Below are 23904 nucleotides of genomic sequence, written 5' to 3'. Positions count from 1 at the left end.
TTCAATCATTTTCTTATTATAGTACTTTTTTTTCAAATTCTCCCTTTTTAAACCAGAATTGAGTTATTAATTGCCGATCAAAAACGCATTAAAGGTCGTTAAGCGCACTTATGCCAATATCACAATGGAAAGTGTATATAAAGCTCAAACTGGAGTGTTAATTACCCAATCAAATTTCACTCTTCACATCAGAACGGACGTAGTTTGATTTTTATTGAATAGATCACAATATTATCCTCTTATATGAAAGTAGCTCATCGTCCGAATTTGCTCAAAAGTTTGTTCCTGTGTCCACTAAGTGCAAATGTACGAGAATGAAGCTGATCAGGATTTTCATTGTGAATGTGTTTCTCCTTCAGACTGTCAGCACCGAATTTGATCTCAATGAAGGTTGGTTTGTCTTCATTTCTATACGAAACTATTTCCGTCTTGTTCAGATATTATGAGTCGTCTCATATACTGTTATCTATTAGATAATCTCAATTTGCCATTAGTGATCTCAAAATTAATCCACATCGTTTTGGAAATGATAGGACCATATATGCTAAACATGCAGATATATTAATCACATTTTTGATTTAAAAATGAATTCTAGATGAAAATTCATGCTTAGGAAATTTTAAAGTATTTAGATCGATGTTCGTTTAGCTTGATCTCTTGAGAAATTTTCTGGAGGAACAAAATTATCGAGAAACTTTTGATAGTTTTTCCTACAATTTTGGTTTATAGACAACGTGCATTGTTAATTTAATGAAAAGGAAAAGGGGCCTAGAAGCAAACGGACACAAGATCAGTCCATATGCATGAGGAAGTAACTCAAACAATTTCCTGTGAATGCAACACTGCTCATGACAAGTGCAATAAATCAAAATCTCTCATTTCAATGACCGACCCGTTATATTGGAGTTATCTAAGTTGGAGTGGAAGATATAGAAATATAGATAAGTTATAGTGCTTGGGATGGCTACGGTATGTTTAGCGATGTGGAGCTTTAGAATGGCATATAGGTACGCCATTATAGGAAAACTAGTGTCATTGTGTTCTCAAGCCAGGCAAGGGAGGTCGGGGGGTTAGTTAAGCGATTATATGGCATATTTAATATACAGTCGATCCCAAAAACGTTATCCAAGTGAAAAGAGGTTTATAGGACAATAAATGTCACGTGTGGCATTAAATATTCAGTTTTACGCGCGTGGATTTTTAAAATTAGCATACTGATGCAAAAGTAAATTACAGTATTGAAAACTGAATTTGAAAGATGCCGCGGGCTTTCTCGGATGATTTAAGGAGGATAATGCATTTGTTTTATGCAAAAAACATACCAGGAGAACATACCGCTAATCTGTTTGTAAGTCCAGAAACGGTCAAACGGACGTGTGCGACATTCTACACTAGTGGAGACATTAATCCTTGGCCCGTCGGTCGGCCTCTTCAAACAGGAACACTTTTTCCGCATGAAGAGTATATCGTCATGGAGTGTCTTCTAGAACATTCTGAAATGCAATTGAATGAAATAGCGTCGAAAATATTCAATACAACTGGCTCTGCTTTTAGTGCCCAAACATTATGCAGAACGGTCCACAGGCTTGGATTCACGCGCAAGAAGGTATGGTACGTGCAGATTGGTTTGCTCATTACTTATTACTCAGTCTTGCAGAACGTTCTCTAAGTCTGGTAAGGCTTTCACTAGCTCAGAACGTAGCTCTGAAACGGTCCTTAACACTGGAAAATTGGGTAAACTTCTTACAACGTAGCTAGACTTCTTCTTGGAGTCCAAAACCCGAACTTCTAAAATCGAAATAACTTATTTTGAATTACCCGCTGTCGACATTTTCTGCCACGCATGTGATGCAGCACGTTCAGATCCCTAGTACCACACGCGCGTAAAACTGAATATTTAATGAGACACGTGACATATATTGTCCTATAAACCTCCTTTCATTTGGACAACGTTTTTGGGATCGACTGTATTTAAAAAGACTAGTGCTGGTAGACACACTCTTGGCAAAGTGTATATTTGAGTTGAACCGCTTTCGTATTCTCTGATAGCTTTATTTTGTATTCACCTATTTCAATAAACGTGGTCATCACCAAAGGCGGTAGGCGATAGGTCATTTGGACATCGAAATGGTTTGGTTGAATACAAAGAACAATGAATCAGTCTTAACTCTAAGGTCCATGTTCTTGATGAGAATAAGAAGCAGAAACACAAGTCATTCCAGCTATTGCTAGATCTTGGAATAACCTATCTCCTCATTACCTTTTACCTTTAGCCTATCTCCTATTGCCTATCGCCATTGGCAAAGACAAAGTTTATTGAAATAGGTGTATTCAATGCAAACCCCTGACATTTGGCGAGCGAACTTTGTTTCAGTCCTTTCCTCGTTATTATTTTAGTAGTTCTATGTAACTGACGGCCATTCTCCCACGTGGTCTTTAATTTTGGAGCCAAGATTTTATATTTTGCAATTCATTCCAGTTGGTTGTGGTTACTTGTTGGACAATTACTTGTTGGACAACTCCAGTATTTCATTTAGTGCTACATCCGGGGACCCTGGCCGTCCTTTACTTTCTGGAGAACCATGGAAGCCGACCACCATTAACTTTAGGAACTCCTTGACGGTTGACTTAGGTAAGTAAAGTCAGTAAGTGTGAATTACCTTTAATACTATAATTCTGGGAAGGTGCCCATGTCTTTCTGCTTGAATAGTCCAACTCTAAGAACACTTTAACACAGTTCTATAACGTAGTGCTGAATAAACGAGCAGGATTCGATGTACTGTTTAATAAACGAGCAAGAGTGTTTTATCGGGTATAAAACACGAGGCGCAGCCGAATGGTTTTAGACCCGATAAAACACGATCTGCGAGTTTATTAAACGGCTTAAAAAACTCCAGATGTATGTTCTCATACTGTACCGAATTCTTTACGAAATGAACCAAGTTTGATAGAGAAAATCCAAGTTAAAGTTTATGCAAATGAAGACGAATCTATATCAGATATAAAACCTCCTTCATGGTCATGATTTCTATTGTGTTTCCTTCATGAATTATTAATGAGCTTTTTAAATTTATATAATTTACTAATGAAGATCTTTATCTGGTATAAAGTTCATTATGCGTGACATCAAGAGACATTAATTCCATATTCTCTTGGAACCATGTATAGCTACTTAGAAAAAGAATAAATAAATAAAAACTACTCCGACTGGAGGTTGAAAAGATTTAAGAAAAACGATTTTTAACCTTTGTTTTATTAGGAATTTTAACAATGCGATAAAAAGGTAATTAAATTTCAATGAGGATCATGCCAAACGTAATTCTGATAAAATGTTCGTTTTTTTTTAATAGGAGCAAACTACAGTGTCAGTCAGGTGGTGTGGTCAGGAGACCCTGCAGCATCAGAACAAACATATCTCATGACAATTCAGTACAGTTACGATGGAATAACATACGACTGTAGAAGGAAACCACTTGCCCCTGCATCCTGCAATGTAAGCATCTTTATCTTACTTGTGTCATGTAATTTGCTAACTAGGCCTTATAGATCAAGGAAATAATGAGGGTTCAGTTTTAATATGAAAGTACTAATGCACTTACAGCCCTATCATGTTTATTTTCACAGCCATACTATGGGAATTACCCCCCACCTGCACCACCTCAGGCAATAAACGTGGTTAATCTTGGAAGCGTCGTAACGGCACGTTACTTCAGATTTGTTCCAACTGAACCAGATCCAGGAATAAAGCCTGGTTCAAACAATTTAAGAATTGACGTGAATGGATGTGTTAAAGGTAATCCATTAATTCATGTAAATATTTAAACCCCCAAATCATGCTTTTTCCTGGTAATATTTATTTACTTTCTTTTTCAAAAACTAAATCATTATATAAATTTTCTATGAAATAGAAACTATTTGCAATTGGAGCACCTTTTTTTTATTTCAAACCTCGACGTTTGTGAACACCGGATTTTTCTACCTCAACATGCGTATTTGATGTCAGTTCTTCCTAATCATGCGCAGTAAAACAGGAATTCCACCAGAAGAATTTAGATATAAACACAAAAATCATTAAGTACAAAATTCTGTGTACAAATCGAAGAAAATACCAACTTTTAGAAAAGTATTTATTCTAGATGATTCATATGAGGTTGAAACATATGTTTTTAAGTAAATAAGGTTATATAAATCCTTGTTACAGGATAGCTGCCCGAGTACGATTTTAAATCTTACACAAGGTTCTAGATTATTTTATCGTTGATCTGCTAACAATTCAAATATTTTCAGGTATTCCCGATATCGATCTTGTGTTTCTGTTCAGTTCAACTTCTACCATCGTAGCAGACGCAAATGCAGCTTTTACGTTCATGAAAAACACAGCTAAAGAATTTGTGACGCAATATGGTAATACGTATATCAGGTACGGCCTGATCGTCTTTGGTAGTACTGTCAACGATGTCTTTAACTTCCAGACTACTGCCAGTATGAATAAAGCTACTTTGAAGACGTCAATCGATGCCTCCAACAACATCGCTGGTTCATCTGATCTGAAAGCTGCGCTTGGAAATGCAAAAGCAATGTTACAAGGACCAGGTTCACGACCAAACGCAAGGAAGATTGTTGTTGTAATGATGGACACGGGTTCAGCACAGTCTCAGAATGAATTGGAACTTGCTGCAAAAAACCTCAGAGATATCGAAGCACTTGTGATCGGTATTGGCATTGGAAGACAGATTCCAGTACAACAGCTTGAGTGGATAACTCTAAATAGGTATTACGTCATGCTGTTTCCATGGACAGGAAGCTTTCGTCATCTTTGCTTTGGTATTGCTGTAAGATGCTTTAAAGGTATGGATTAAGGAGGAGCACTGAAATCGTACTTGATATTTACAATATGTACTCTTCATATATTAGACAACCCCACTGAAAACAAATTCTTTACTTCCATAACAGTCATCTCACCTAAATGCCGGCACTTTCCTGTTCAAGAACTTTTGTTTGTCACGACCCACTAGCTACAAAGTTGACAATCTCATAAAAAGTGTTCAAAAATGTTATTATGATAATCCAATACCTTTCTGTTTTCATTTTCCAGAATTCGACATCACATTTGCTATCGGTGCTGGTTCCACTAATTCTGCAGCACTTTTTAAACTGATGAAAGATACCATGGGAGCAATCGTTCTAAAATACGGGATGAGAACCATCCACTACAGCATTGTTACATATGGACTTGGTTCAGCCTCAGCGTCCGTGGTACGTTCGTTCACCTCAACTGGATCGCTTTCGTCTTCAGATCTCAAAAATGCAATAGATAGTCTCACTTATCCAGGGGGTTCTGGGACCATTGCAACAGACGCTGCACTGAACAGGTGTCAAAGTAGCTTCAATGATCCAAGCGTTCAAAGAAGTGCTGAAAAAGACGTTGTTCTGATGACTGACAAGAGTGCATCGATCAGTGCTGCGACTTTAAGATCCTTGTCGTACACACTAGGGGCCTCAGGATTAAGAATCATTCCCGTCGGTATTGGAAATAACATCGACAGAAATCAGTTACTAGCCATGAGCAGCAATAGTGAAGATGTTATCCATGTAACTGAGGTAGAGACAGCAAATGCCCTGGAATTGAAAGTCATGCACAACGTATATCGACGTAAGCAACTATATATAATTATACTGTATATATTGAGTCCCTGTGTTTCCTACAATTATTTTTTGTATTACAGTTGCTGTCTGGTTTCCAGTTATTGCTCGTTGAAGTTATTTTCTTTTTATGGCTATTGTTGTGGAACTGACGACAGAAAACGCCTTTTACAACTCAACAACTTTACTTGAGACGTTGACTTCATTACAAACATGTCAGCACGAAATTCGATTCCTTAAGGGGTTACAATTTATTCCCCACCCGGGGAGGGTACTAATATCCTAGTCTCTTGGGGCTTCGTACCACTCGTCCTCCTTTCGTAACGTATTGGGCTGTAACATCTTCCCCACCTTGTCCACTCTGGGGGACAATATCAGATTCACTCTCACTTGAATTACGAGATTGTTCACAAGCCGTTTCCCCACCATTCGGAGAAAAGTCCCTTTCCTTGTACTCCTGTTGAAGACTTGATTCAACTTCTAGCTTGTGTAAACGCTGTACTGGTCTGTGTATAATGTTCTTCTCTGTTCGCACTGTCGCAGTTCTAACGAGACCATCTCGTCCGGGATGTACTTTTTCCACTCTTCCTAATGGCCACTTTAGACGACTAACGTTATCTTCAGAGACTAGCACTATGTCTCCCACTTGCACGGGGGGCTCTGTAGTCTTCCACTTGACTCTTGTCGTTAAATTATGCAGATACTCCTTCTCCCAACGCTTCCAGTAATGATTAAGCAATCTCTGTAAGTACAAATATCTTGTGACTGTTCCTTTTGTTGAACTCTCGAGGTCGTCTTTCGTAGGGCTTGGCAAACTTTCAAGTGCTCTTCCAATGGTTAGATGAGCGGGAGTGATTGGCGATAGATCTCTATGGTCATCACTTACTGCTGTCAATGGCCTGGAATTGATAACTGCCTCTACTTTTATAAGCAGGGTGTTAAGTTCACTGAAGCTAAGAAGTGCTTTACCCAAAACCTTGCGAAGTGGCTCCTTAACAGCTCTGCACATCCTTTCCCACCAACCACCTCTCCATGGCGAACGTTCAGTGATATATTTCCATGTTATTCCTTTGGACGACAATTCTGACTGAATACGGTCTTGGTCGAGCTTGCTCCACGTAGCGTTACTCTTCCTTGCAGGATTACCATAGAACTTTTGGATCTCCTTGCTTGCAGCCTTAAATGTCTTTGCATTATCCGACCATATCGTACTGCATAAACCTCGTCGGCTTGTCATACGGCTCAGCGCTTGTAAAAAATCGTCTGTTGTGAGACTGTTCGTCAATTCCAAATGGACCATACGCGAAGACGCACATGTAAACACGCACACGTAGGCTTTCTTGGTGCTTGTACCTTCCTTCACATACAATGGGCCTGCGAAGTCAATGCCGACATTTGTGAACGAGGGCGAGCATTGAACTCTCTCTTTGGGTAGTGGCCCCATCTTCTGTCCACAAGGTCCCACTCTAAGTTTCTGACAAGCAACACACTTTCTAATGATACCTTTCACCTCTCTTCTCCCTTGAGTGATCCAAACTTTGTTTCGTAAAGTCGACAGAACAGTCTCGGGCCCAGCATGCAACAGCTGGACGTGTAAATCTCTTACTAGTCTTTGTACAACGATATGTCCATGAGGTAAGATAATCTGATGCTTGTTCTCTTCAGGAAGGTCCGCAAACTGCAGTCGTCCTCCTACTCGTAAGACTTGATTCTTTTCGTCGTAGTATGGGTCAAGTCGAAGGAGACGGCTGCTACTTGTCAGCTGTTTGCCTTCTTTCAGTGTCTTGTAGTCTTCTGAATACACTTCCCTTTGAACAGTTCTATAGCAATACATCTCTGCTTGTTTCAACTCCTCGCTAGACAGTTCAGTCACAGTAGAAACAGTTTTTGCTTTGAACAATCTTACAGCCTTAAGAACGTAGGCTGTAACACGAATCAACTTCAACCACGTACTATAAAGGTTTGGATCCACTATCAGTACAGGTTTTGTTAGGACAGATGTACACGAATGTGTCGCTCTTCTCTCTTTCTTGCAGTCATCGGGTTCCTCTTTGGAAAAACTCTGAGCTGGATGCTCCTCTACAGGCGAGGTTAACCACTTGGGCCCGTTCCACCACAGTTCACTAGATTCAAGGTCACCGCACGATAAACCACGTGTCAACAAGTCTGCCGGGTTCTCCTTACTGGGACAGTACTTCCAGTTCTCGGGGTCCCATGTTGACTGTATCTCTAAGACACGATTGGCAACGAAAGGCTTCCAGCTAGAACTCGGTCCTCTTATCCAATGTAGTGTTACCATGCTATCAGTCCAACATACAACACGGTTGGTCTTCATATCAAGTGATTCTACAACAAACTTCAACAGTCTAGCGTTAACTACTGCAGCTAAGAGTTCGAGTCTTGGTAGTGAAACTGTTTTAATAGGTGCGACTCTTGTCCTTGACATAACAAGATGTGCTGTTGCCTGCTCAGACTCATCCTTTACTACCATGTACACAGCAGCTCCATATGCCTTTGGGGAAGCATCCCCAAATCCATGCAATTCAACAGTTGATCTCGAGTTAAGGCCTTCGCCGAAACATCGAGGTATGGCGACGTTCGTAACTTGCTGTAGCTCGGTTTTCCATGAGGACCACTGGCTTTCAGTGTCTGAGTCTAGAGATTCATCCCATTCTAATCCTTTTCTCCACAGTTCCTGGAAGAGGATCTTAACTCTCACTGTGAACGGTGATATCAATCCAAGAGGATCGAAAATCCTTGAAGCATGGCTAAGCAAAGTTCTTTTCGTAGTGGGGGTGCGAGATGTGGCCACTTCCTTTGGGGGAATGAATCTGAAGCAATCTGACTTTAAGTCCCATGACACGCCAAGTGCTTTGAGGGACTCTTCTGATGCGAGGTCTACCATTGGCAACGGTGCTCTGTGTTCAGGCTGAATGTTGTCCATCACTTGTTGAGAATTGCTTGCCCACTTTGTGAGATTAAAACCACCACTCTTCATGATTTCAGTTAGTTCTTGAGTCAATGTTAGTGCAGCATCATCTGTTTCTGCACCTGTCAAGCAATCATCTACGTACATGTTTTCTAAAAGTTCCTTGGCAGCTCTTGGAACAGTTTCGAGATAGCCCGTAACGTGCGCATGAATTGTTGCGATAGCAAGGAACGGACTACAGTTCACGCCGAACGTAAGTCTATTCATTCTATAGACACGTGGTAATTCATCGGAGTTAAGCTCTCTCCACAAGTAACGATGCACGTCTTGATCTGGTTTTGCAAGTTTGATCTGCAGGAACATCTTTTCTACATCTGCGAGCAGACCAATCTTGTGAGTACGAAAGCGGGTAAGAACTGATGCTAGATTTGGTTGTAAGGCAGGACCAGGAAGTATGCAGTCGTTCAGAGATACGCCTTGTTCGTCCTTCGCCGAGGCGTCGAACACGATTCTACATTTGGTTGTTGTTTTATCATTACGAAATACAGCGTGATGCGGTAAGTATCTAACGTTCGTGGACTGTTTCTCTTCGACGGGAACTTCCTCTGCGAATCCTTTCTCCGTATATTGGTCGATCGCATCAATGTAAGCCTTTGCCTTTACTGGGTCACGTTTCAGTCTTCTTTCAACTCCTTCCAATCGCTGCAGAGCTTGTTTGTAGTTGTCAGTCAGATTTGCATGGCTCGGTTTCCATGATAGCCGCACTTCGTAGTTGGATCCATCAAACTTTAATTCGCGATTAAAGTCTTCAACTGCACATTCTTCTTCCTTGGAACGAACGGCACTCTCCTCCTTAGAAATTCCAATTGCTTCCAGCTCCCAGAATCTTTTCAAAGTCTGAGTAATTTCAGTGTTCTCTAAGACTGCTATCATAGAAGTAGTATTTTTGCTTGTCCCCTCTATTGGGCCTGTAAGCACCCAACCGAAAACTGACTCCACAGCTGTTGGCGAGTTTAGTGAATTTCCTCTTTCACAATTTCCAGTTACAAAGCTATAGTAGAAGTCGGCACCAATCAGCACATCTATCTCCACAGAATCACGTGGATAAGAATCTGCAAAGTTCAAGTTTTTCAGATGAACGTTCTCATGAAGATTCAAGTTTACAGGACCCAGTGGATTGCAGATCTTTGGGATCGTAAGAGCCTCCATCGTAACAGCTTCCGACGAATTTCCGTTGACCGCAGAGAGAGAAAACTTTACTCGTTGTAGTCTCTTTGCTTCACTTGTCTCACCACCCAACGTTGTGACACTTACTGACTCTGTTGGACCTTTAAGGCCGACTGCTTCTGCAATGGTCTTACGAACGTAAGATCGCTGACTTCCAGAATCTAGGAGTACACGTGCTACTAAACTTTGATCATTTGCATACAACTTGGCAATCGCTGTAGGTAACAAAGTTTCTGTTGGCTTCTTGAAGTCAGTTGTAGCAAATCCATTTAATGTAGCACCTGTAGGTGTCTGTGTTGAAGTACGTTGCTCGTGAAGTAAGTTATGATGACGTCGACCACAATCAGCTACAGAACATTTAGGCTGACGACACACCTTGGAGAAATGTTTAGCATGAGAAGGCTTCAAACAGTTATAGCACAGCTTGTTTGACTTGACTAGCTTCCATCTTTCCTCGACCGATTTTTTCTTAAACTCTGGACAGTCCCCTGACTCATGATTAGATTTGCAGAATACACAGCAAGGTGTTACACTGGTTGCGTCACTAAACAGGGTAGATGCTGTGGTTAATCTGTCTTGTTTGATGTTTGCAGCAGGTTTTCGTTCAACTTTAATTTTACCTTGACCGTAGGTACCTGAAGTAGAAGTTGATTGCTGGTTTCTTTCACCAGCTTCCTTTGAGACAAGTTGTCGGTTTAGGAACTTGAAGAATAATTCGAGATCAATCTCTTCATCTTTAATGTCTGCGAGCTCTAACTCCCATTTTTCTAGAAGCTGATGCGGAAGTTTACACTCAAACATTGGTAACAAGATACAAGCATGTGCCATTGGTTGTTCACCTAGAGCCTCTAGGGCCCTAGTCCTGTTCTTTAATGTGTCATGCAGGTCACGTAAGGCGCGTGCAGACATACTCGTCGTTGATTCCAAGTTGATAACTGACTTTATAAGCGATGAAATTACAATTCGTTTTCTACCATACCTGTGCTTTAATGCTTCTACTGCGGGCACATAATTCGCTCCAGTGACTTCGAATCCATCAACGGTTTGCAATGCATTAGCTTTCAGTACTGAGCGTAGATAAGTGAATTTCTGTATGTCCGGTAAGTCGTCGTTGTTATGTACAGCGGCTTCAAACTGATCCCAGAAGTTCTGGAATTTCAACAAATCACCACCGTACGTAGGTAATTCTAATTTGGGTAATTTTAGGTTTTGGCGGGTTTCTTTAGACGATACACTTTCAGCTGATTTACAAATTGCTGTTTCGATATACTCTTGAGCGATATCGATAGCTCTGTCTATTGCATTCAAAATTTCGTTGCAATTACGAAGTTCAACATCATCTTCAGCAGTGAGGGATACGAACTGCTCTCTTAAATCGAGACATGAAATACGACACTCATTCAATCTTTGCAATCTCATTTGCATTTTGATCTTATTTGTTGAACTTTTACTTAATTCGGTGACAGCAAGGGTTAGAGATTCGACATCTCCTTGCAATATCTTCAATTTACGTTTAAGTTGCTCGATTTCTTCTAAATGTGGCTCAACTTTCGTTAGAGCGGCGTTTTGTTTATTTTCTTTATGTGTCGGCAAAGAGTCTGCATCATTAATGTCGAGTGTTTTGTGTTGATACGATTTCAGAGAAAATTCATGTGTTTCTAACCTTTGGATTAAAGTTTTCTTCTTTCCACTCGTCGACAAACCCTTTGATTGCAAAATGGCACGGAGTTTTTCAACAGACATGCGACTAAAATAATCTTCTTCTTGATCGGCCATCATGGCGGCGAACACGTGTGACGACTGATGAATGTTGACCTTGGAATTTCGAACTTTAGTCAACCCACAGCTTTCAATCGCTTTACGAATTACTTCCTTTTAGTTTTACGATGCAAAATCCGGCTCGAAGGACCAAATGTTGTGGAACTGACGACAGAAAACGCCTTTTACAACTCAACAACTTTACTTGAGACGTTGACTTCATTACAAACATGTCAGCACGAAATTCGATTCCTTAAGGGGTTACAATTTATTCCCCACCCGGGGAGGGTACTAATATCCTAGTCTCTTGGGGCTTCGTACCACTCGTCCTCCTTTCGTAACGTATTGGGCTGTAACAGCTATAACCACGAGAAATCCAAGACTTCAGTTCCTAATAGTGACGACTGATAAACTTTTTTACTCTAGTTTCAACACTTGGGTCCACATTTTTTTAATAAGAAATTAAATCCAACAGATAAAATAAAAATTTTTTGATAAAAAAGCATCCAATATGATAACCAACATCTGGTTTTCTTTACAGTTTACATGCTGAACTACGACATGACGTTCATCATGTACGCCTTTTCTTCTCAATCGAGTAGTTACTACTCTTACATGCAGAATGTCATACGAACAATACTACAAAGATATGGTTATGGGCGATGTCGATACACGTTTATTGTCTACGGAGGATCTTCTGTAACGTATTACAGGTTCGACAGTAAGGCATTCCCAAACTTGGAAATGTTGCTGAGAGCCTTTGCCAGAATTCCTAGAGCAATTGGAGGATCTGCGACTAATTTATCGCACGCATTTGAACATGCCAAGGTTAATTTTCAAAGCGATTCCCGATCAGATGCTTGGAAGGTTCTGGTGTTAATGATGGACAGGAAAACTGGAATGAATGAGGCAACACTGCGCAGTATGACCACATCTTTAGAAGAGATGGGAGTGTTTATCATACCAGTAGGAATGGGTCGTGAAATAGACATAGTAGAGTACTACTACTTCACTGCCTACAAAGACTTTGTCACATTTTCATCGGATTACACGTCTATTTCATACTTGAACATTGGGGAAAATATCATGAACCGTGTCGTCCGATGTAAGTTATTTGATTTTTTGTGTTATATTTAAGAAAATTAATGAGAGCTCCCTGTTTCTTTTTCTAGTTTATGCTGAATGCTTTTTTCATTGAAAAAAAAGCCTGTTTCTAAAGTGGGATTTTAATTCCCAATTCTAATCCCGGGTTTAGGCTGTGCTTCTACTTAGCTGACATTGTAGTATTTCGGTTCTTGGGGGATTGGTGAATTTTGCAATGTATTGACTTGTTAGTTTTGCTTGTATGACAACAAAACAAGATTAACCACAGGATCAATAATAACGATAGCCATTTTGACGCCTATGATGTTTATATGGTTCTTTTTTTCCTCCAAAGTTGAATACGTAGACATGATGTTCGTGATCAACGCAGGCTCCGTCAACTCAAATGTCACTTATCAATTGATGAAAAATTGCATGCTGAAGATGATCAGGAAATTTGGAGTTTACAGATTTCGATATTCTGTTATCATATATGGTTCTTCATTCACAAAAAATGTGGAGTTTAGCACTACTTTTCCATACAGAGATGCTTTGATTAACATTGTCAATGGCTTGGTTCGTCAGAGCGGGTCTTCAGCTATCATTACTGCTATGGGAGCAGCAAACACAATATTCAGCGGTCTAGATTTTCGCTCTTTCAGAGGCTTAGCAGTAATTATGGAGAAATCCTCAGGCCAAAGTGCCGTTGATTTACAAAATGCTGCCAAACCTCTTCATGAAAATGGTGTACTTATATTAGCAGCTGGTGTTGCTGGTGAAGTTACTTACCAAGAGCTACGAGCACTAACCATCTACAAGAGCTATGTCGTTCAAGTGTCTACTAGCTACTTTCCATTTATGTTATCTAATAATTTTGCTTCAAGAGTCGTTAACGGTAAGCTATACATAAGCAGACAGTAAAAATGCTCATAAACAGGTGTCACTTGGTCCAGCTTTAAAACTGCTGTTTCTTTTTTAGATGGCGTTGAAAAGGCCGACATCGCCTTTGCCGTTTCTTTGTCTGAAGCTGCTGATGCTACTACTCTTTTGATGAGAAACACTTTGCGTCAGATGGTCTTGCGCTACGGCATTTATCGTTTTCGCTATAGTATCATTAGATATGGTAGTGCTCAGTCAGTTACGTTTGACTTTGGAAGCATTTTACCAAACAAAGAGGCTATCCTTAACGCGATTAATGGTCTCTTACGATTTGACCTGGCAAAGGAAACAGATGATAAAGACGTGTTTGAACAGGCAAGGGTTATTTTTACATCAAGACCAACCAGAGAGGAAGCCAGAAAGGTCTTCGTAATCATGAATGACAAAGCTTCAGCTAACTCCCCATCAGAGTTGGATACAGCCAGAAGGAGCCTTCAAGATATTGGTGTTACTATCATTAATGTTGGGATGGGGAGTAGACCAAATTTGGATCAATTGAGGCAATACACCATCTTCAGAAAGAATGTGATCTTTCTACCCTCGCTACCTGTGAACAGCTTCGATGTGGCAAGAAGGATAGTCGAGAAAGTCACCAGAGGTAAAACAAATGAAAAGAATTTAATTTTGTTGACTTTTTTCTTCAACGTAATTTATAAGCATGCCGGATTAAATTCGAACAAAATGTGACGTGCACTATGCGAGAAATTCAGTTTCCATGGCGCATATCATATATTTCAGCCTTTTATTAATTATCTGTGTGTTTTTTTAAATATAATGTTGCTTTTGCTGTTTTACAGTGCCAGAAATCGACATGACCATCATGGCCACCTATGTTGATACAACTTCTCCAAAAGTTAAAGATGTCATGAAAAATGCAATCAAATACATATCAGACACCTATGGTCCAGTCAAATTCCGATTCAGTCTGGTCAACGTAGGACCAACACCAGCTAGGGTGTTTGATTTTGGTGTTGCACTGCCAGACAAAGAATCAGTTCGAAAAGAAGTTGACAAAATCTCTCCTGTTTCTGGAAATCCCAGCCTTAAACCAGCTCTTGTGGAAGTGGAAAAATTGTTCAATGAGTCTTCTCGTCGGCCAAATGCCCGGAAGATCAATTTAATTTTGACCGATCGAACATTCAATGATTCGATAAGCGATATCACAAATGCCATGAAACCATTGGATAAGCTAGGGGTCATGAATATAGCCGTTGGATTTGGACCGAAACCAAGTAAATGGGAGCTCACAACAATAACGCGTTCTGAAAGAGCAGTTGTACTGCTAGACGATGACAAAACAACATCAGCACAAGCAGGAGATGAAGTGATGAAAATTATTCTGGATGGTAATCGAAATATTAGATTTAACTAAATTGCTCATAGGAATAAGAAATGAAGTCTTTATTTAAGTCTTTATTCTTTATTTTTAGTTTCAATCCCTTCATCCATCCAAGTACTGACAACCAAACAACAAACAATCATGCAAACGAACTAACTTAAGGGATGGAATGATAGAAAAATAACAGCTATTAACGAAGAGTCAAACTTGTAAACCTTTTCATCTAAATACAGTTTTCAATGAGTAATATTAGACGGTAGAAAAATGAACAAATTAGCAATGCAACTAAAAAGATGAAGCAATAAAACATTAAATAGATTGAACTTTTTTACCTATTTTATTTTATTCTTGCAATTGATAGATGATGCCGAGGACACAGTTTTGACATTTAGTGTATCTGCAACTACTCCTCAAAATGAAGAATTCATCAAAGATGTCCTGAAGGCTGCCATTTGCCGATTTGGTCCTGATGACGTGGTCAAAATCAATATCATTCCCTTTGGTCCTACTGCTTCTTCACCAATCACACTTGATACGTCTAAGTTTCCGAATGAAGAGGCTATTCTTGCTGCTATAGATAACATTACCATCCCATCAGGAGATCCTTCAATAGCTAATCTTCTTGATGAAGTCAAAAATCTGTATAACAAATCAGCTCCAGACATACCAGAAGATTCCAATAAAGAGATCATTATTGTCACTGACAAAAAAGCTTCTGATACTCCAGCAGCATTGGAAACGGCGGTAGAATCCCTAAAACAAGCAGGAATCAAAATCAACACGGCTCCCTTAACACCTGAAGCTGCTCAAGATAGTAAAATATTAAGTGGGGAAGAAGAACCCACGGTTAGTGTGACGCCAAGTAATAGCCCTGTTGCAGCTGCTGAAGAAGTTATGTCAGAAGTTGGTAAGATGTCACAAATATAGCTGATTATTGATGCGCTCTTTAGCTTTAGACCTTTTCAAAATAGCTTCAATGATAAAGCACAAATTCTCAATAGTTTTTGCCATGCAGTAGATCAGTTATCTGGGGAGGTATCATTGTCTAGGCCATTGGCAGATATACCGGACAAATAAGATATTTTTTCATCAAAATGAAGTTAAATCTCCAAGTTCTTGTTAGATTTTTTACATTATGTGTTCTCTTGCTTACAGTCATTTCAAACGAAGAAGTACAAGACTTAAATAATGAAGGTATGTTGTCTGTTTGTCTATTCCTTTCTAACTTTACGTATACTGATAAATGTTAGATTCTTTTTAGAATTCCGCGGTAAAAAACATAAAATATTCATGTTATAAATGATGATATTGCCATTACTCGTTATTTGGGCAAAAGAAGAATCGTGAATATTTTGGCTGACTCATCCATCTTGTTTGCTATCTTCAGTCGGTTGTGGCCCACTGCTTGACAACTACTTGTTGGACATTACAAGTGCAGCATTCAGCGCATCATCCGGGACGCCTGGAACCCCCTTAATATCTAGCCAACCTTGGATTCCAAGTAGAGCGGATCTCTCACAAAATCTCACTGTGGATGCAGGTAACTTATTTTGAGTTTAAATTCATGGCTATACCATATGACTCCCTTTTGGAGCTATAATTTCATGTTTGTGATTTCACCTTATAAACAGGTCGTTTAGTACGTGTCTCCAGATTTAGTTTTGGTGGTGACCCAACGAAAGCCAAATCACCTAGTCAGATGGAGATTTATTTCAGTAACGATGGTGTTACATTCACCTGCATATTGAAGATAAACATGTGCAAGGTAAGCAAGGAGATGATAATAATTTAGAACACTGAACCAAATACGACGATTACGATAGTTGAAGCCCTCTGGGAACATCTTCAACCTGAGATTCTCGTTTGGTATCCTAAGCATTATTAAAAAGGTGTTATCTACCATCCTCCAAGTGCTGATGATGAAACTATGATTGAATATTTAAAAACCTCACTCACAACTCAGTGAAGGACTGTTATTGATTTTGAATCTGTTAGCAGGCGCATTTGAAAATGTTTCCTTCATTTGCGCGGTATTTAACAATTATTCGCCGAAGGCGAAGTGAACATCGGGGAATAATAACCGAAACGAAGTTGAGGTTATTATTCCCGATATTCACCGAGCCTGAGGTGAATAATAGTTTTAATATATAAATACACAGGTGATTCTTTTAAAAAAAGAAAAAAATAAGATAAAAGACACATTTAAAATTAGGTAACAGCAACAAAGCGGCTGGCCGCTATTTTGGATTATCGTTGGATGTGTTACCGTTTGTCGACCAATCAGCGCGCTGGATTTTCAATAATCACCTGTGTATTTATACTAAAATTAAATATTATTAGGAATTATCTACTGAGGGTTAGCGTGGTACACTCAGGAAATGCGTCATTTTAGAGGATATGCGCGGATGGAATTTAAAATCCACCTACAGAACGCTACTATCTATCTCATGCATATTTGTTTTCATTTTTTCTTATGCAGAGGTATGCATCTACAGTACCACCCTCAGTTCCAGGTTCTCATGTCAGCACTGTTGACCTTGGGAAAATAGTAGAAGCTCGTTATTTCAGGTTCAACCCAATTGAACCAGATCCATCGGTACAAGGAGCTGAAACAGCATCTCTTCGTGTGGAGCTTCATGGATGTATCAAAGGTAACGCTGAATGTATACTGTATATTTGATATGAATTCGAAAGAAAGAAAATTTTGCTTTTTTGGTAAAGACACTAAATAACGATTAACCTCTTCAATTTAATTATTAGTCACTCCAATTATGGACATCATGTTTGCAATGAGCGCCACGTCCCCTGATGCAGTGCAAGTATTCACAACAATGAAAAACACTGCCAAAAACATTGTCAATCTCTACGGAATAACTGATATCAAGTATTCTACAGTGGTGTTTGGTTCTTCTGCCAACTTTGTAAACGTGTTCGACTTTAGCACGACATTTGCAAATAAAGCTGCCGTAATTACAGCTATCGATAGTGCACCTCGTCAAACGGGTACTCCATCAATAACAGATGCATTTACGAAAATAAAGGCCATTTTTGACATTAAAAGTCGCCCAGGTGCCATTCGAGTACTAGTGGTCATGATGGATATGAGTCCATCCCAGGTGGAAAACGCTGTCAAATCTGCAGCAGCAGAAATGCGATTAGGAAATGTACTCATAGTGACACTGGGGGTTGGAAAAAAAATTCCTGCTCAAAACCTGGAATGGATGACTTTGAATAAGTATTACGTAATGATGGCGCCATCCAATGAAAACCCTCGACATTTGGGCGTTGGCATCATGTCTAGAGCTCTGAAAGGTATGTATAATATTATTTGTCAGCTATCTACATAGATTATCCCCAGACTTTTTAGATTATTATTGGAAACACTCATTAAATGCTCTAACAAAAACATAATATATAAAACAAAACTCAAATTTCTCCTCAGAATATGTTTATGATGTCTTTTAAATTGCTTTAAATTCCAGAAATCGACCTGACGTTTGCAGTAGGCGCAAATTCTGCTAACAAAGCAAGCACTTTTCCCTTGATGAAAAATACCATGAAAGACATCATCAACAAGTATGGAATCAAGACTGTCCATTACAGCGTCGTAAACTACGGGTCATCAAGTGGAGTCATCGAGAAATCCTATACAAACTTCCTTACGTATTCCACAACATCATCATTCAGTAATTACATCGATACTATTAGTCCTAGACCAGACACTGGCGCTCCTTCCTTGAACAATGCACTCAGTAAGAGTAAAGACTCTTTTAATGATCCAAAGGTTCGACCAACTGCTGATAAGACCATTGTTATTATGATTGATGATGATTCGACTGAGAATATGGCTTCTTTACGAACACTTGCTGATTCAATAGAAATGACAGGAGCAAGAATCATCCCTGTTGGAATTGGAAAAGAAGTCACGAGGAAGCAATTGATGACGATTACTACCAGTGAATATGACGTAATCCACGTTAAAAACAGCATCACAAATCCTGCCCTGCAAGAAACAATCATGAATAATGTTTATAGAAGTAAGAAACCTATCTAATCATTTCTATATTTGTTAGGCATTTCATTTTTAGTATATTAATTTATACAATACTTTTAATGCATCGATTGCTCCACTTTCAGACCAGAGTGCACTAAATTGAAACCAAAAGTTCATTTTTAGTGCAGCAATGTCAAAACAATGAGAAAGAATCATCTAAAAATGAATATTATTTTTTCTCGTGATTTTTAAAACTACTCTCCTTTCCCCCGCAGTTTACATGCCAGAAGTTGACCTGACATACATCCTCAATGTAGCATCTACCAGTGCTAATGCTGTCTTCACTTACATGCAGAATGTAATGCTATCTATAACTGCTCGATACAGCGTAGGTAAAATTCGCTACAGTGTCATCGTTGTCAATGGAAGTACACCATCAACTGTCTACAAATTTGGAATCGTTTTCCCAAACAAAGAAATCGTCGCTATAGCACTAAAGAAAATAAAAATGGACAACCTTGGGGGTTCGTCACTTGACAAAGCTCTTCAATTGGCCAAGACAAATTACGATTCGCCCAACGTGCGTTCTTTTGCTCTGAAGTTTATAGTACTCATCACAGATAAGCGATCAGGTATTATTGAAGCTGTTTTACGTGGTTCATTCTCATCTCTTCAGAACGCAGGAGTACGTGTGATACCTGTAGGAATAGGCAGCGAGGTGGACGTATTAGAAATGAACTATATTACAGCATATAAGGATCAAGTTGTTCTTATGTCGCCTGACAAATCCTATGTGTACAATGGGGAAGAATTGATGGACAGGATTGTACGAAGTAAGTGAATTTTGAATCTATTAATTAAATCTTTCTTCTTAAGCACATATGAAATATGTCCACTAACCAATATCAACAATAATTAATGATTTTCAGTTCCCGAAGTTGATGTCGTTTTTGTACTAAATGCTGACTCCGCCAGCTCTGACACCACCTTTGGCTTGATGCAAAATGCTACAAAAATGATTGGAGAAAAGTTTGGAGTTTCCAGATTCCAATACGCTGTGGTTGTTTATGGAAATACACTCAAAAAAGCATTTGACTTTACCGAGAACATTCCTTACCGAGCTGCTCTGATCGAAAAGATCAATAGCATTTCTAAAATCTCTGGAGTATCTAGACTTTCTGACGCCTTGACAGAAGCAGCGAATGTTCTTAATGGAGGCAAAGCTCGTCCAAATGCAAGGAAAGCAATTGTCGTCATTCAAGACAAGAGTACTGGCTCAAGCGTGAGCGATTTACAAAATATGGCAAAACCTCTTTTCTCCGATGGAATAATAGTGATTGCTTCAGGTATTGGATCAGGGGTGCCAAAGGAAGAGCTACGCGCCCTAACAACCAGAAATGAAGACGCTATCAGTGTTGGTAATAATGAGCCGGAGGGTGCATTAGGAGACAAAATTGTGGCAAGAATACTTGAAGGTGAGGCTTAGACTGACATGGAATCCTTTATGATAGGGTGTTGGTAGACCAAGGGAAACACATATCATATAGATCATATATAAGAAAATAAGTGATGCAGTGAATCAATTTAATAATTTGCCAAAAACCAAAGATTATATCCAATATATATTCTTTCCATTTTAGATGGTTACCCTGAACTTGATCTGCTGTTTGTCATCAGTCTTTCTGCAGTCAATACAAACACTCAAAGTCTCATGAAAGACATCTCCACATCCGTTATCAAAAGATTTGGAATCGATCGCATTCGCTATGGTGTCATCCTTTTCGGCGACACAGCCGTAGCCAAGTTTGATTTTGGCAGCATTCTTCCTGATCAGACATCGATCGTTAATGCAGTCAAGGCACTTCAAAAAGTTGACGAGAGCACAAATCCTAACTTAAAGTTAGCCATGGACAAAGCTAAAGAATTGTTTGAAAATGGTCCGGTTCGAGGAAATGTGAGAAGAGTACTGGTTATTCTCATGGACAAGGATACAACATCTAGTAAAGCAGAGCTAGAGACAGTCAAAAGGGGTTTGCAAGACCAACGCGTTACTATCATTCCTGCCGCTGTTGGTCCAAACGTGGATCCAGAAAAACTGTACAATGCAACGGTGTTTAGAGATCACGTAACGCAAATACCTGTTGGTTCTGCTCCTGCAGAAGCTGCTGAAGAGATCATCCGAAAAGTACCACGTAAGAAAATTTAATTGGTTAAAGCCATTATAAGTTTTTATGGGAATCAGAAACGAACGAGGGAAAAGATTTTATTGCTGGTTCAATTCATTGATATGGAGAGCAAAATCTTGCATTGCAGGGGTACTAACATTTCCAATAGCTAAACATTGCTTGATTTGTGATCTTGAAACCTAGTTGAAGATTTGAAATTTGCTTTTACAAATGCATTCCACATTTCTTATCATATCATTTGGGAAGCACTTATGGCGTAGCGGTGAGAGCGCTCGCCTCTCACCAAGTTCTCAGGTTTTCCTCCCTCCGTAAAAAATCAACTTCTTAATTCCAATTGGAATCCAGTGGAAGAAGAGCCACTCTGTGGATTCCACTCTTACTCCCATTATTTTTATCAACCATTTCTTCGTTCCGAGTCCTTTACTTAATTCATTAGCTTACTACATATTCATTGTTTTAGTATTAAATTAGTCTTTGTTTATTTCTATTTTGCAGTTCCTACCATCGATTTAGTATTCACAGCTACAGCAGATTCTACCACATCAAATGAGATATTCAATATTATGCAACAAACAGTACAGGCTATCGGCGACAAGTACGGCACACGAAAAGTTCGCTTTAGTCTGGTCACTTTTGGAACTCCACCCGTAGTAGTCTTTGATTTCAATACCACCATCCCAGACAAAGAATCGCTGGCTAAAGAACTTGCAAAGGTGACGAAGCTCAATTCCAACCCTGATTTACCAGCTGCTATTAAAAAAGCACAGGAAATCTTCGATTATTCTCCCCTTCGAACTGAATCAAAGAAGGTTTTAACAGTCATAACTCATCGAAAATTCAATCTTGGTAAAAGTGACATTAGAAATGCCGTTAAACCTCTTGATGATAAAGGTGTTCGTATCGTTACTGTTGGTTTGGGCAACGATCCCGAGCAAAGTGAGCTGACAAATCTCACTCGCACTGAGAGAGCTGTCATACGACCAGTCAGTAATGATGGAGGCAAACAAGTGGCTGATGAAATACTCAAGGTCATTTTGAATGGTGAGTATTGACAATGTACTGGTTTAAAATTGAATATCGAATTCAAATTCATATTGTATGGTATGGGACGCTCAGAAGGAATGCGTAGTGAGGCATAAGCACGCGTTTTGGGCACGCGTTATCGGCAATATACGGAGATAGGCATTGCATCACGAAAGTCTTCTCTAATATCCCGTCATAGACTCGGCAACATAGAAACAGAATACAAAATGGAAAACTGAATAGGCGGGGTTGTCCCGCCGCCTCTCTTTCCACACCTCCCGCATCTTCAACTATACTATAAAGGAATCAATTCAATTTATAAAAGATATGCACGACTTTTCAATTTCTAAATCTTGCTTATATTCTGAATATCTTTCATTTCTCAACAGATGGAATCCCTGAAAAGTACGTGACATTTGCAGTCAGCGCAGCTAGTCCTCAAGCTGCGCAAACACTCCAGACAATGAAGGAAAATATTAAAGCAATAGTGAGAAGATACGATCCCAAAAAGTTCAAGTATAGCGCAGTAGTGTTTGGGGCAACTGCAAGTACAGCTTTCAAGTTCAACCCAGACAACGTCAATCAGGATGCTTTAGCAGGACAGCTGGATAGCATATCCCCAGGGGCTGGTGATCCTTCATTGATCAATGCTCTCACTCACTCTGAACAACTATTCAAAGATGCTGTCTTTACTGGAAAAACCGATAAAGTCATTGTTCTTATATGGGATAAAAACTCAACGGAAAATGCTGCAGATATTAAAGCCACAGCAAAAAATATAACCAGTAGTGGCATTCGTATCATCTCTGTACCAATGATTCCAGATCCACAAAGCGCAGCTTATGCGGCGAATCCAGCAGAAGAAAAGGTTATACCAAATTCCCTTCAAGCGGATCCTGCGCTTGTTTGTGAGGAGATCGTGGACGTCATACTTTCAGGTAAGGGGAGTGAAAATATCACTTTAAAATATCATCAAAACGACGTAAATGTGTATCGTAAGTTAACGAAAGTGTAGGAGCAAATAGAAAACGAATAAAATAAAAAGAAAGATAAGAAATTACAAGGAAGAAAGAAATAAAGACAAAATTATACAAAGTCGGTTGTGTATATGAATAAAAAGTATGCATTTCCAAAAACTCATACTTTTACACACTATATTATTTCAGTCCCTTGTGAAACGAACCCATGTAACAACGGTGGAACGTGCTTTCAAAACACTTGCATCTGTAAACAAGGATTCTCTGGTACCTACTGTGAAAAAGTTGACTCATATGATGGTAAGAAAATAGTCAGTTAATAGCCGATATTACAATTAACACGTTACAGAACTACCCAGGATATTTCAAAGTTTTACATTTTTGTCGGTTTTTTGATTCATGAAATGTGTAAATATGGCTCTTTCGTAAACTAAGGCTTAGAATTGGAGAAAAAAAACGACTAAAAACAAGTTGTTTATTAAATATATTTGATTTATAAAGGACTTGTCATTTTATTTTGTTATCTTAAGACAGAATAATGATTTTATTAGAATTGAATCAAGTTTATTTCCTCCCCCCCCCCCCCCCCCCCCCCCCCCCCCCCCCATCATATTGTCAGAGTAAACTACAGTTAATGCTAGCACACAAATCGATAATGCCTTGCACAGAAATTCCTACGCCAAAAATTGATCAAACCTTGGCATACACATCCAGGCCTTAAAATGATTAACACTACAAAATGGCACAGACATTTCTATGCCATTTTGTAGTAAACGAATTAAAAATTATTGGAAAGAGGTTTAGAT

At 39.2% G+C, this 23904-nt stretch overlaps 1 protein-coding gene across 4 annotated transcripts in view; it reads left to right on the top strand.

Annotated features, from left to right (window-relative positions):
• Window positions 1–223: 223 nt before the first annotated feature.
• The window catches only part of LOC116287411 (uncharacterized), a 36686-nt gene continuing 13005 nt past the window's right edge, over window positions 224–23904 (top strand). For all 4 annotated transcript variants that reach the window (XR_016120680.1, XR_016120681.1, XM_089034988.1 and 1 more), the window contains exons 1-23: window positions 224–390; window positions 2480–2632; window positions 3351–3493; window positions 3625–3793; window positions 4288–4848; window positions 5096–5653; window positions 12099–12662; window positions 12996–13535; window positions 13620–14177; window positions 14377–14925; window positions 15280–15825; window positions 16074–16112; window positions 16306–16458; window positions 16550–16683; window positions 17398–17569; window positions 17679–18230; window positions 18401–18955; window positions 19188–19745; window positions 19842–20387; window positions 20553–21104; window positions 21594–22139; window positions 22511–23059; window positions 23288–23398. Coding sequence is in view for 2 of the 4 variants with exons in the window: in XM_089034988.1 (XP_088891114.1) it covers window positions 315–390; window positions 2480–2632; window positions 3351–3493; window positions 3625–3793; window positions 4288–4848; window positions 5096–5653; window positions 12099–12662; window positions 12996–13535; window positions 13620–14177; window positions 14377–14925; window positions 15280–15825; window positions 16074–16112; window positions 16306–16458; window positions 16550–16683; window positions 17398–17569; window positions 17679–18230; window positions 18401–18955; window positions 19188–19745; window positions 19842–20387; window positions 20553–21104; window positions 21594–22139; window positions 22511–23059; window positions 23288–23398 (8884 nt within the window). In the remaining 2 variants the exon portion in view is untranslated. The remainder of the gene's footprint in view (window positions 391–2479; window positions 2633–3350; window positions 3494–3624; window positions 3794–4287; window positions 4849–5095; window positions 5654–12098; window positions 12663–12995; window positions 13536–13619; window positions 14178–14376; window positions 14926–15279; window positions 15826–16073; window positions 16113–16305; window positions 16459–16549; window positions 16684–17397; window positions 17570–17678; window positions 18231–18400; window positions 18956–19187; window positions 19746–19841; window positions 20388–20552; window positions 21105–21593; window positions 22140–22510; window positions 23060–23287; window positions 23399–23904) is intronic.

The sequence above is a fragment of the Actinia tenebrosa genome, unplaced genomic scaffold (assembly GCF_029948245.1).
Source record: "Actinia tenebrosa isolate PJP-AT-01 unplaced genomic scaffold, QUT_ActTen_1.0 PGA_scaffold3__52_contigs__length_22856419, whole genome shotgun sequence".
Taxonomy (NCBI): Eukaryota; Metazoa; Cnidaria; class Anthozoa; order Actiniaria; family Actiniidae; genus Actinia; species Actinia tenebrosa.
This window is presented reverse-complemented; position numbering and strand designations above follow the sequence as displayed.